A 13520-nucleotide genomic window follows, 5' to 3' on the forward strand; every position below is an offset into this window, starting at 1 on the left:
GATGTAAACAAATTTGTGCACACAATTTGGGAGAAATAAGCTTATTCTGTGCGTATGGAAAATGATCCCAGACATTTATTTCAGCTCATGAAACATGGGACCAACACTTTACATGTTGCTTTATATTTTTGTTCAGTGTGAATAACAGATGTTCATGTTCTGTCTCTATTGTAATAGTGTCGATGTTTACAAAGTATGTAGCCATTCTGTTCTGTATAGGCATTCAGTTACTTTACTTCTTAACATTCAAAGTATCTCATTGGTATTCTTTCTCATTTGTGCTGCATTCAAAGTAAACAAATGTTCCCCAAGGATGTTTTTTTTTTTTTAAGCACAAATGCATTTCAAACTACTTGTTATTCATTGCTTTACCCATAAGGCTCTTTGATTGCAGGGAAAAGAGGGCGCCACTGTGGAACCCTGGGAGGATGCAAGCTTCCACCTGTACAAAGTAATTGACCGCTTCGGCTTCGTACAGTAAGAGCGCACACACACACACACACACACACACACACACACACACACACACACACACACACACACACACACCCTTAGGTGATCAATTCATTACACATGGCAAATAAACTTTGAAATGTGAATCATTCACACACACCACAATCTTCCCCCTTGTTTGTGTTCTGATATTTAACTTCAGTAAAAGCTTCAAAGAACACTAGTTTAAAATAGTACCATTGTCTTGAAGTAGGAGAAAGTGACTCTCTATACAGCTTAGTGTTGAGTATAAGCCCCTCTCTATATCCTGGTGTGTTTGTGTGGCTTTGGCATGGCCAGCAGTGGGGTTGCATGGCTCTTATACAACACTGTTCTTAGGCAGTTATAACAGTTATATATAGGCTGGCACATGTGGGCTGGTCCAGGCAGGAAGCTGCAGGGTTAGCCACAATCACAAGGCATCAGTGTAGGAGCTCAGGCCCAGGGCCAGTCACGGTATAGGAGAGAGATGGAGAGGTTATAGTCGGAGAGAGGGAAGGATGGAGAGGTTGAGGCTTGGGTGAAGGCTACGGTCTGGGAGAGAGAGGGATGGAAAGAGAGCAGATGGGGGCTTGGCTGAAGGTTATGGTTGTGGCCTAATGCCAGGACTGTGGACTGGTTAGGACACAGAGCTGGGGCCCATGGTTAAGACAGTAGAGATGAGGCCTCCAGCTCCATTAAATAGCCTATGAAGGAGAGCCCTTTCTATGTCATACTGACTAGGTGTGACGACGACAATGAGGGAGAAAAGAAGGGAATTCCCCATTTACAGGCAGACACCGACAAACTGACTGCAAACTCCCTGTGCTTCCTGTATGAGTTAAAGGCCAGGTTCAGGGGTCAGGGCAGTCCCGGGACAGAGACACAGGAAGTGGAGGATGGGACCCAGGCTCTGTTCCCTTCCATGAAGTCATCACAGATCTGACCTGATCACAGGTCTGACCAATGTTGGATTGGTTAAAGCAATGGAGAGGAAACCTTACTTTCACTTGCCCAGTCATGGACAGATTAGTTAATGTTACTAAAACAAGGAAGGATGCATTTTGAGAGTATTGGAACAGGCCCCCACCATGGGGAAATCCCGTTTTTCTGATCTAAGCCAGTGGGCTGAGTGGCACAGAGAGAACTGTTCGTTTCATAGTGTAGCTGACGGATAGCCATAGAGGCATTGAAACTGGGACAGGACAGTAGCCAGAATGGAGGAATGTTTTAATGTGTTATTTCCTGTTTGCTTGGCTGCTGACGTGTAATGTTCCCTCCCTTTGATGAGTGTTAGGGAAGGTTAAACGAGCTCTGGCAGCTACGGCATTTATTTCTTTAATGACTCCACTTCCTCTGGAAAGAATCTTTGAGTGGCCCGTATTCACGTTGAGACATATCATCTTGAGGATCCATCTTGTCCGTCTTCACCACGTATGAGGGAGATGAGTTGGACAGAGAGACGGCCTACTAACATTCCACCCCTCTACCAAATGTGTAATGTTCTGAAAGGCCCAGACCAGCAAAGCCTTAGCTAAGCCCATGGTCAAACAATGATTGATACCTTGCATATTTTCAAAGCAAGAATGTGTCTAAAATATAAACCAACGCTGTGTAATACTAAAGCTTGTTTGTTTTCTCCTCTCCAGTGAGAATGACCTTCCGTCCTACGACTCGGTGGAAGAGAAGGTGAGCGACCATGTTTCAGACCCTCAGGGCTAACTACATGTCTCCCATCCCACATGTCTATGCCGCTGTAAAATGGCCTTCACAGATGAGAAAGAACAAAATATCTTTCACACACATAACGATTACTATTACTGCTATGAATAGAACTCTGGTTGCTGAGAATGTATTAGTTCTTTCCTTTTCAGAATCCTAACATTTTGTAGTCTTCTACTGTAGCTTATAATGAGTTTCATAATGTTCTGAGCTGATGTTTAGATTGCATTCTAATTTCACTGTAACCATTGCCTCATCCTACATCATAAAATGTATGATACTGCATATTTGTCTGCATATACAGTTCCTCCAGAGTTTTGGTAATGAGGAAGTGTTAACATGCCACTTCCTGTGTCCCCTCAGCAAAAACACATAGAGGTAGAAAGGACCTCAAAATGGCTGAAGATGATGAAGAGCTGGGACAAGTATAAGAACAGTGAAAAGGTACGATCTCTCTCTTCCTCCCTCACCATCTCTCCCCCTTCTTGCAGTCTCTCTTAAAATATCTCATTCCCACATTCCTGATGTCAAATATTACATTCCACATACTTCTCCTCCACTCTTCGTGCCTCGCATCTCTTCTTCTCTTTGGTGAACAAATATTAGTGAGTCTCTCCCTGAAGAGCATTTATAGGGGTCCGGTCTCTGTAATGGCTGTCTTTGTTAGTGCCTGAGTTTGGGGTCTTCTTTATGATAGATGTTGGACCCTCGGGCATTCAGTTCTGACGTCCTTCAGTTGTACGCTGAGGTGGTTCCAGCGAGAATTGGAGATTTGTCTTTAAATGAACCTTTGGCTAGGGGAATGTTTTAGCCTTGTTCTCTCTCTTTCTCTGGTTTCAAGAATTGCATGACAAGCAACAACCACCAAGGACTTGTTGTTTCTCCCCCCACCTCCCCTTTAGGGTTATCCGTATTCTGTCAGTCCGTGCTCCGCTCGTTTCTCTCGGCTGGTTAAACGGGTTACGGTTGATGGCTCTCTTTGTTTCCTGTGCTGCTGAAAACAATGGAATACTAATGCAGTCTTAAGGTTCTAGCGTCTGTAGGGCAGGTTCTAGCGTATGTAGGGCAGGTTCTAGCGTCTGTAGGGCAGGTTCTAGCGTCTGTAGGGCAGGTTCTAGCGTCTGTAGGGCAGGTTCTAGCATCTGTAGGGCAGGTTCTAGCGTCTGTAGGGCAGGTTCTAGCGTCTGTAGGGCAGGTGTAATCTGTAGATCTACTTAAAATCTGTTGTAGTGCAGAGCCTGGGTCAGGTGTTGTTGTGACAGTCAATTGATGGTACAGATAGAGGACTGTGGAGTGCAGCGAGCAGGAGAGACCTCTACACTGAAGAGACATTAGATCTCATATACACACACACACACACACACACACACACACACTAGAGGTCGACCGATTATGATTTTCCAACGCCGATACCGATAATTCAACAACGATACCGATTTTTTTTTCATTATTATTATTATTTTTTTAATATATATATATATATATATTGTAATAATGACAATTACAACAATACTGAATGAACACTTATTTTAACTTAATATAATACATCAATAAAATCAATTTAGCTTCAAATAAATAATGAAACATGTTCAATTTGGTTTAAATAATGCAAAAACAAAGTGTTGGAGAAGAAAGTAAAAGTGCAATATGTGCCATGTAAAAAGGCTAACGTTTTTTATTTCCTTGCTCAGAACATGAAAACATATGAAAGCTGGTGGTTCCTTTTAACATGAGTCTTCAATATTCGCAGATAAGAAGTTTTAGGTTGTAGTTATTATAGGAATTATAGGACTATTTCTCTCTATACGATTTGTATTTCATATACCTTTGACTATTGGATGTTCTTATAGGCACTTTAGTATTGCCAGTGTAACAGTATAGCTTCCGTCCCTCTCCTCGCTCCTACCTGGGCTCAAACCAGGAACATATCGACAACAGCCACCCTCGAAGCAGCGTTACCCATGCAGAGCAAGGGGAACAACCACTCCAAGTCTCAGAGCGAGTGACGTTTGAAACGCTATTAGCGCGCACCCGGCTAACTAGCTAGCCATTTCACATCGGTTACACCCAGCCTCATCTTGGGAGTTGATAGGCTTGAAGTCATAAACAGCGCAATGCATTGCGAAGGGCTGCTGGCAAAACGCACGAAAGGGCTGTTTTGAATGAATGCTTACGAGCCTGCTGCTGCCTACCACCGCTCAGTCAGACTGCTCTATCAAATCATAGACTTAATTATAATATAATAAACACACAGAAATACGAGCCTTAGGTCATTAATATGGTCGAATCCGGAAACTATCATCTCGAAAACAAAACGTTTTTCCTGTCAGTGAAATACGGAACCGTTCCGTATTTTATCTAACTGGTGGCATCCCTAAGTCTAAATATTCCTGTTACATTGCACAACCTTCAATGTTATGTCATAGTTACGTAAAATTCTGGCAAATTAGTTCGCAACGAGCCAGGCGGCCCAAACTGTTGCATATACCCTGACTCTGCGTGCAATGAACGCTAGAGATGTGACACAATTTCATGTTAGCAGTCAATATTAACTAAATATGCAGGCAAATCGGTGGCCAAAAATACCGATTACCGATTGTTATGAAAACTTGAAATCGGCCGTAATTAATCTGCCATTCCGATTAATCGGTCGACCTGTAACACACACACACACACACACACACACACACACACACACACACACACACACACACACACACACACACACACACAAACAGACACTATAAACTCATCAAAAGACACCACACGCACAAATGCGCACAAACACACACACATCAATGGATGATTAGTGGAACAGGTGCACTCATTGACTTCCTCATCAGAGCACTAATTACAGGGCTGTCGCTGAAGAGACGTCAAGCCCTGAGTGGGTCTATCTGGCACACGCACTGCACACACACACTACACAGTCCAAACACACACCTCCACACTCACAGAGAACACGCATACTACACACACACACACACACAGACTAACATGCACTATGAGCATACAACCTAAACTGATTTGTTAACCTTTAATTATCACCCATCACTGGCCATCCGATGCCTAAACACATCTCCTTCCAAATCAATGTTTCTCTCTCTCTTCTCCCACCTCTCTCTGTGTTCCGCCTGCTGAGTAATGAAGATGCACTGTGTGTGTGTGTGTGTGTGTGTGTGTGTGTGTGTGTGTGTATATATATATATATGTGTGTATATATATATATATATATATGTGTGTATATATGTGTGTGTATATATATGTATGTGTGTGTGTGTGTGTGTGTGTGTGTGTGTGTGTGTGTGTGTGTATGTATGTATATATATACAGTGCCTTGCGAAAGTATTCGGCCCCCTTGAACTTTTCGACCTTTTGCCACATTTCAGGCTTCAAACATAAAGATATAAAACTGTAATATTTTGTGAAGAATCAACAACAAGTGGGACACAATTATGAAGTGGAACGAAATTTATTGGATATTTCAAACTTTTTTAACAAATAAAAAACTGAAAAATTGGGCGTGCTAAATTATTCAGCCCCTTTACTTTCAGTGCAGCAAACTCTCTCCAGAAGTTCAGTGAGGATCTCTGAATGATCCAATGTTGACCTAAATGACTAATGATGATAAATAGAATCCACCTGTGTGTAATCAAGTCTCCGTATAAATGCACCTGCTCTGTGATAGTCTCAGAGGTCCGTTTAAAGCGCAGAGAGCATCATGAAGAACAAGGAACACACCAGGCAGGTCCGATATACTGTTGTGGAGATGTTTAAAGCCGGATTTGGATACAAAAAGATTTCCCAAGCTTTAAACATCCCAAGGAGCACTGTGCAAGCGATAATATTGAAATGGAAGGAGTATCAGACCACTGCAAATCTACGAAGACCCGGCCGTCCCTCTAAACTTTCAGCTCATACAAGGAGAAGACTGATCAGAGATGCAGCCAAGAGGCCCATGATCACTCTGGATGAACTGCAGAGATCTACAGCTGAGGTGGGAGACTCTGTCCATAGGACAACAGTCAGTCGTATACTGCACAAATCTGTCCTTTATGGAAGAGTGGCAAGAAGAAAGCCATTTCTTAAAGATATCCATAAAAAGTGTCGTTTAAAGTTTGCCACTAGCCACCTGGGATACACACCAAACATGTGGAAGAAGGTGCTCTGGTCAGATGAAACCAAAATCGAACTTTTTGGCAACAATGCAAAACGTTATGTTTGGCGTAAAAGCAACACAGCTCATCACCCTGAACACACCATCCCCAATGTCAAACATGGTGGTGGCAGCATCATGGTTTGGGCCTGCTTTTCTTCAGCAGGGGCAGGGAAGATGGTTAAAATTGATGGGAAGATGGATGGAGCCAAATACAGGACCATTCTGGAAGAAAACCTGATGGAGTCTGCAAAAGAGCTGAGACTGGGACGGAGATTTGTCTTCCAACAAGACAATGATCCAAAACATAAAGCAAAATCTACAATGGAATGGTTCACAAATAAACATATCCAGGTGTTAGAATGGCCAAGTCAAAGTCCAGACCTGAATCCAATCGAGAATCTGTGGAAAGAACTGAAAACTGCTGTTCACAAACGCTCTCCATCCAACCTCACTGAGCTCGAGCTGTTTTGCAAGGAGGAATGGGCAAAAATGTCATTCTCTCGATGCGCAAAACTGATAGAGACATACCCCAAGCGACTTACAGCTGTAATCGCAGCAAAAGGTGGCGCTACAAAGTATTAACTTAAGGGGGCTGAATAATTTAGCACGCCCAATTTTTCAGTTTTTTATTTGTTAAAAAAGTTTGAAATATCCAATAAATTTCGTTCCACTTCATGATTGTGTCCCACTTGTTGTTGATTCTTCACAAAAAATTACAGTTTTATATCTTTATGTTTGAAGCCTGAAATGTGGCAAAAGGTCGAAAGTTCAAGGGGGCCGAATACTTTCGCAAGGCACTGTATGTATATATATATATATATATATATACTGCTCAAAAAAATAAAGGGAACACTAAAATAACACATCCTAGATCTGAATGAATGAAATAATCTTATTAAATACTTTTTTCTTTACATAGTTGAATGTGCTGACAACAAAATCACACAAAAATAATCAATGGAAATCCAATTTATCAACCCATGGAGGTCTGGATTCGGAGTCACACTCAAAATTAAAGTGGAAAACCACACTACAGGCTGATCCAACTTTGATGTAATGTCCTTAAAACAAGTCAAAATGAGGCTCAGTAGTGTGTGTGGCCTCCACGTGCCTGTATGACCTCCCTACAACGCCTGGGCATGCTCCTGATGAGGTGGCGGATGGTCTCCTGAGGGATCTCCTCCCAGACCTGGACTAAAGCATCCGCCAACTCCTGGACAGTCTGTGGTGCAACGTGGCGTTGGTGGATGGAGCGAGACATGATGTCCCAGATGTGCTCAATTGGATTCAGGTCTGGGGAACGGATGGGCCAGTCCATAGCATCAATGCCTTCCTCTTGCAGGAACTGCTGACACACTCCAGCCACATGAGGTCTAGCATTGTCTTGCATTAGGAGGAACCCAGGGCCAACCGCACCAGCATATGGTCTCACAAGGGGTCTGAGGATCTCATCTCGGTACCTAATGGCAGTCAGGCTACCGCTGGCGAGCACATGGAGGGCTGTGCGGCCCCCCAAAGAAATGCCACCCCACACCATGACTGACCCACCGCCAAACCGGTCATGCTGGAGGATGTTGCAGGCAGCAGAATGTTCTCCACGGCATCTCCAGACTCTGTCACGTCTGTCACATGTGCTCAGTGTGAACCTGCTTTCATCTGTGAAGAGCACAGGGCGCCAGTGGCGAATTTGCCAATCTTGGTGTTCTCTGGCAAATGCCAAACGACCTGCACGGTGTTGGGCTGTAAGCACAACCCCCACCTGTGGACGTCGGGCCCTCATACCACCCTCATGGAGTCTGTTTCTGACCGTTTGAGCAGATGCATACACATTTGTGGCCTGCTGGAGGTCATTTTGCAGGGCTCTGGCAGTGCTCCTCCTGCTCCTCCTTGCACAAAGGCGGAGGTAGCGGTCCTGCTGCTGGGTTGTTGCCCTCCTACGGCCTCCTCCACGTCTCCTGATGTACTGGCCTGTCTCCTGGTAGTGCCTCCATGCTCTGGACACTACGCTGACAGACACAGCAAACCTTCTTGCCACAGCTCGCATTGATGTGCCATCCTGGATGAGCTGCACTACCTGAGCCACTTGTGTGGGTTGTAGACTCCGTCTCATGCTACCACTAGAGTGAAAGCACCGCCAGCATTCAAAAGTGACCAAAACATCAGCCAGGAAGCATAGGAACTGAGAAGTGGTCTGTGGTCACCACCTGCAGAACCACTCCTTTATTGGGGGTGTCTTGCTAATTGCCTATAATTTCCACCTGTTGTCTATTCCATTTGCACAACAGCATGCGAAATGTATTGTCAATCAGTGTTGCTTCCTAAGTGCACAGTTTGATTTCACAGAAGTGTGATTGACTTGGAGTTACATTGTGTTGTTTAAGTGTTCCCTTTATTTTTTTGAGCAGTGTATATAGATAGATATATTTATTTTAGTTCACCTTTATTTAACCAGGTAGGCAAGTTGAGACAAGTTCTCATTTACAATTGCGACCTGGCCAAGATAAAGCAAAGCAGTTCGACACCAACACAGAGTTACACATGGAGTAAAACAAACATACAGTCAATAATACAGTAGGAAAATAAGTCGATACACAATGTGAGCAAATGAGGTGAGATAAGGGAGGTAAAGGCAAAAAAGGCCATGGTGGCAAACTAAATACAATATAGCAAGTAAAACACTGGCATGGTAGATTTGTAGTGTAAGAAAGTGCAAAGTAGAAATAGAAATAATGGGGTGCAAAGGAGCAAAATAAATAAATACAGTAGGGGAAGAGGTAGTTGTTTGGCCGAAATTATAGATGGGCTATGTACAGGTGCAGTGATCTGTGAGCTGCTCTGACAGCTGGTGCTTAAAGCTAGTGAGGGAGATAAGCGTTTCCAGTTTCAGAGATTTTCGTAGTTCGTTCCAGTCATTGGCAGTGGAGAACTGGAAGGAGAGACGGCCAAAGGAAGAATTGGCTTTAGGGGTGACCAGTGAGATATACCTGCTGGAGCGCGTGCTACAGGTGGGTGCTGCTATGGTGACCAGCGAGAGATAAGGGGGGACTTTACCTAGCAGGGTCTTGTAGATGACCTGGAGCCAGTGGGTTTGGCGACAAGTATGAAGCGAGGGCCAGCCAACGAGAGCGTACAGGTCGCAGTGGTGGGTAGTATATGGGGCTTTGGTGACAAAACATATGGCACTGTGATAGACTGCATCCAGTTTATTGAGTAGGGTATTGGAGGCTATTTTGTAAATGACATCGCCGAAGTCGAGGATCGGTAGGATGGTCAGTTTTACGAGGGTATGTTTGGCAGCATGAGTGAAGGATGCTTTGTTGCGAAATAGGAAGCCAATTCTAGATTTAACTTTGGATTGGAGATGTTTGATGTGAGTCTGGAAGGAGAGCTTACAGTCTAACCAGACACCTAGGTATTTGTAGTTGTCCACATATTCTAAGTAAGAACCGTCCAGACGGGCGGGCAGGTGCGGGCAGCGATCGGTTGAAGAGCAAGCATTTAGTTTTACATGTATTTAAGAGCAGTTGGAGGCCACGGAAGGAGAGTTGTATGGCATTGAAGCTCGTCTGGAGGGTTGTTAACACAGTGTCCAAAGAAGGGCCAGAAGTATACAGAATGGTGTCGTCTGCGTAGAGGTGGATCAGAGACTCACCAGCAGCAAGAGCGACATCATTGATGTATACAGAGAAAAGAGTTGGCCCAAGAATTGAACCCTGTGGCACCCCCATAGAGACTACCAGAGGCCCGGACAACAGGCCCTCCGATTTGACACATTGAACTCTATCAGAGAAGTAGTTGGTGAACCAGGCGAGGCAATCGTTTGAGAAACCAAGGCAATTGAGTCTGCCGATGAAGATTTGGTGGTTGACAGAGTTGAAAGCCTTGGCAAGGTCAATGAATACGGCAGCACAGTATTGTTTCTTATCGATGGCGGTTACAATATCGTTTAGGACCTTGAGCGTGGCTGAGGTGACCAGCTCTGAAACCAGATTGCATAGCGGAGAAGGTGCGGTGGGATTCGAAATGGTCGGTAATTTGTTTGTTGACTTGGCTTTCGAAGACCTTAGAAAGGCAGGGTAGGATAGATATAGGTCTGTAGCAGTTTGGGTCAAGAGTGTCCCCTCCTTTGAAGAGGGGGATGACAGCAGCTGCTTTCCAATCTTTTGGAATCTCAGACGACACGAAAGAGAGGTTGAACAGGCTAGTAATAGGGGTTGCAACAATTTCGGCAGATAATTTTAGAAAGAAAGGGTCCAGATTGTCTAGCCCGGCTGATTTGTAGGGTCCAGATTTTGCAGCTCTTTCAGAACATCAGCTGACTGGATTTGGGAGAAGGAGAAATGGGGACGGCTTGGGTGAGTAGCTGTGGGGGGTGCATGGCCAGCCGTAGAAAAATGCTTATTGAAATTCTCAGTTATAGTGGATTTATCGGAGGTGACGGAGTTTCCTATCCTCAGTGCAGTGGGCAGCTGGGAGGAGGTGTTCTTATTCTCCATGGACTTTACAGTGTCCCAGAACGTTTTTGAGTTTGTGTTGCAGGAAGCAAATTTCTGCTTGAAAATGCTAGCCTTGGCTTTTCTAACTGCCTGTGTATATTGGTTTCTAACTTTCCTGAAAAGTTGCATATCACGGTGGCTGTTCAATGCTAATGCAGAACGCCACAGGATGATTTTGTGTTGGTTTAGGGCAGTCAGGTCTGGAGAGAACCAAGGGCTATATCTGTTCCTGGTTCTACATTTCTTGAATGGGGCATGCTTATTTAAGATGGTGAGGAAGGCATTTAAAAAAAATAACCAGGCATCCTCTACTGAAGGGATGAGGTCAATATCCTTCCAGGATACCCGGGCCAGGTCGATTAGAAAGGCTTGCTCGCTGAAATGTTTCAGGGAGCGTTTGACAGTGATGAGTGGAGGTCGTTTGACCGCTGACCCATTACGGATGCAGGCAATGAGGCAGTGATCGCTGAGATCTTGGTTGAAAAGAGCAGAGGTGTATTTAGAGGGCAAGTTGTTTAGGATGATATCTATGAGGGTGCCCGTGTTTACGGCTTCGGGGTGGTACCTGGTAGGTTCATTGATAATTTGTGTGAGATTGAGGGCATCAAGCTTAGATTGTAGGATGGCTGGGGTGTTAAGAATGTCCCAGTTTAGGTCACCTAGCAGCACGAGCTCTGAAGATAGATGGGGGGGACAATCAGTTCACATATGGTGTCCAGAGCACAGCTGGGGGCAGAGGGTGGTCTATAGCAGGCGGAAACGGTGAGAGACTTGTTTTTAGAGAGATGTATTTTTAAAAGTAGAAGTTCAAATTGTTTGGGTACAGACCTGGATAGTAGGACAGAACTCTGCAGGCTATCTCTGCAGTAGATTGCAACACCGTGTGTGTGTGTGTGTGTGTGTGTGTGTGTGTGTGTGTGTGTGTGTGTGTGTGTGTGTGTGTGTGTGTGTGTGTGTATGTGTATGTTTATATATGTATATGACACTATAAAAGTATGTGGATACCGCTTCAAATTAGGCTATTTTAGCCACCTTCGTTGCTTGACTGACAGGTGAATAAAATCGACCACACAGCCATGCAATCTCTATAGACAAACATTGGCAATAAAATGGCCTTACTGAAGAGCCAGTGACTTTCAACGTGGCACAGTCATAGGATGCCACCTTTCCATCAAGTCAGTTCGTTAAATTTCTGTCCTGCTAGAGCTGCCCCGGTCAACTGTAAGTGCTGTTATTGTGAAGTGGAAACGTCTAGGAGCAACAACGGCTCAGCCGCGAAGTGGTAGGTCACTCAAGCTCACAGAACGGACCCGCAGAGTGCTAAAGCGCGTAGTGATTAAAAATTGTCTGGCCTCGGTTGCAGCCAATGTTTCCTCTAAGGTGTGCGCTGCTCCCCGGGACTACCGTGCAGAAATATCAGCCCACGGAGAGAAGCATGAGATTGATCTTCACTCAACTTTCTAGAGCAGTGTTCACTGACTGGTTGATCTCCAAGGCATTCCTAGTCGACCGTTAAACATTACTGTAAAAAAAACAATGATAAAGCCTTGTTCCTACTTTGTTTTATTGTTTTATCGTCTCGGGATGTTGGCGGTAGGTGAACCCGATTCAGCTGCCCTGCTCGCCAGGTAGGCAAACTGTTGCCATTTGGAACCATTTCATGTGTCTGGCGGGTCTGGAGAGCAAATCAGGTGCACTATAGGCCTACCGCTGGCCAATCAGATGGCTCAGAAGACTGTGTCTGCAGTAACGTAGCAGGTATTAAAGAAAGCTACAGAAAAGTTGATACTGTGAGATTTCAAAACGTTTAAAACCACGACTAGAGAGAGACTCAACAAATACAGCAAAGACCTGATGTTTTTATGAGTGAGTTCATGTTAAAATTCTTTCTCAGCACTGTCAACACTTTGTATTCAACACTTTTATAAGCCATAAAATGCACGTTCTTCCAATTTCCACTCAGCGCTGCAACAAGCACTGCAGCAGTAATGAATGAGTAGGAAAGTGAATCCTATAGGCTTGCGTTGTTGGTCCCGTGTAGCTCAGTTAGTAGAGCATGGTGTTTGCAACGCCAGGGTTGTGGGTTCGTTTCCCACGGGGGACCAGTATGGGAAAAAAATGTATGAAATGTATGCCTTCACTACTGTAAGTCAGCATGAGGCAGAAATAATGAGGTGCGACTCGAGTTTCCCCACCCTTTTTGGTCAGGGTCAGTGGAGGAATGGGAGAGCAGAGGGATGTTGAGAGGCTGACGCTGCGTCTGCTGCTCTCTCCCTCCGCTGAGACTGACCATCAAATGCAGGCACTATCAGCCCAGTAAAATAAAAATAAAGCAAATGATTTAAATGCTCACTCAGCTGTGCCTCACAAGAAATACAACAACGGCTCTATTACCAGTGTGATCATATAGCCTTCCTCACATTTCGAATTATAATTTTAAAAAAATGACCCGAACAACAATTAATTGGCAGGGCAATTCAAGCAAAGCCAATATGCGTTGATAATGTATTTGGCCTATATTTCTATGGTACTGTTTTTACCTCATTGCTACAGTACTGTTTTTAATTGGTTAATGTTGCACAGGCTTATGTTTTTAAGTCATGTAATAAAAAAAATCTGAGTGGTAGATCTTGGCTTGCATTTTGCCTCAGAAATCGATCTGACTGCCAAGG

At 44.3% G+C, this 13520-nt stretch overlaps 1 protein-coding gene across 6 annotated transcripts in view; it reads left to right on the top strand.

Moving 5' to 3' along the window:
• LOC106576214 (USP6 N-terminal-like protein) overlaps positions 1 to 13520 on the top strand; it is a 91149-nt gene that overhangs the window by 61824 nt on the left and 15805 nt on the right. For 3 of the 6 annotated variants that reach the window (XM_014153223.2, XM_014153221.2, XM_014153222.2), the window contains 3 exons: positions 395 to 477; positions 2121 to 2160; positions 2557 to 2637. In XM_014153223.2, the coding sequence (XP_014008698.1) occupies positions 395 to 477; positions 2121 to 2160; positions 2557 to 2637 (204 nt within the window). The remainder of the gene's footprint in view (positions 1 to 394; positions 478 to 2120; positions 2161 to 2556; positions 2638 to 13520) is intronic. The other 3 variants (XM_045699862.1, XM_045699863.1, XM_045699864.1) reach the window with 1 other exon arrangement.

This window comes from Salmo salar, chromosome ssa17 (assembly GCF_905237065.1).
Source record: "Salmo salar chromosome ssa17, Ssal_v3.1, whole genome shotgun sequence".
Taxonomy (NCBI): domain Eukaryota; kingdom Metazoa; phylum Chordata; class Actinopteri; order Salmoniformes; family Salmonidae; genus Salmo; species Salmo salar.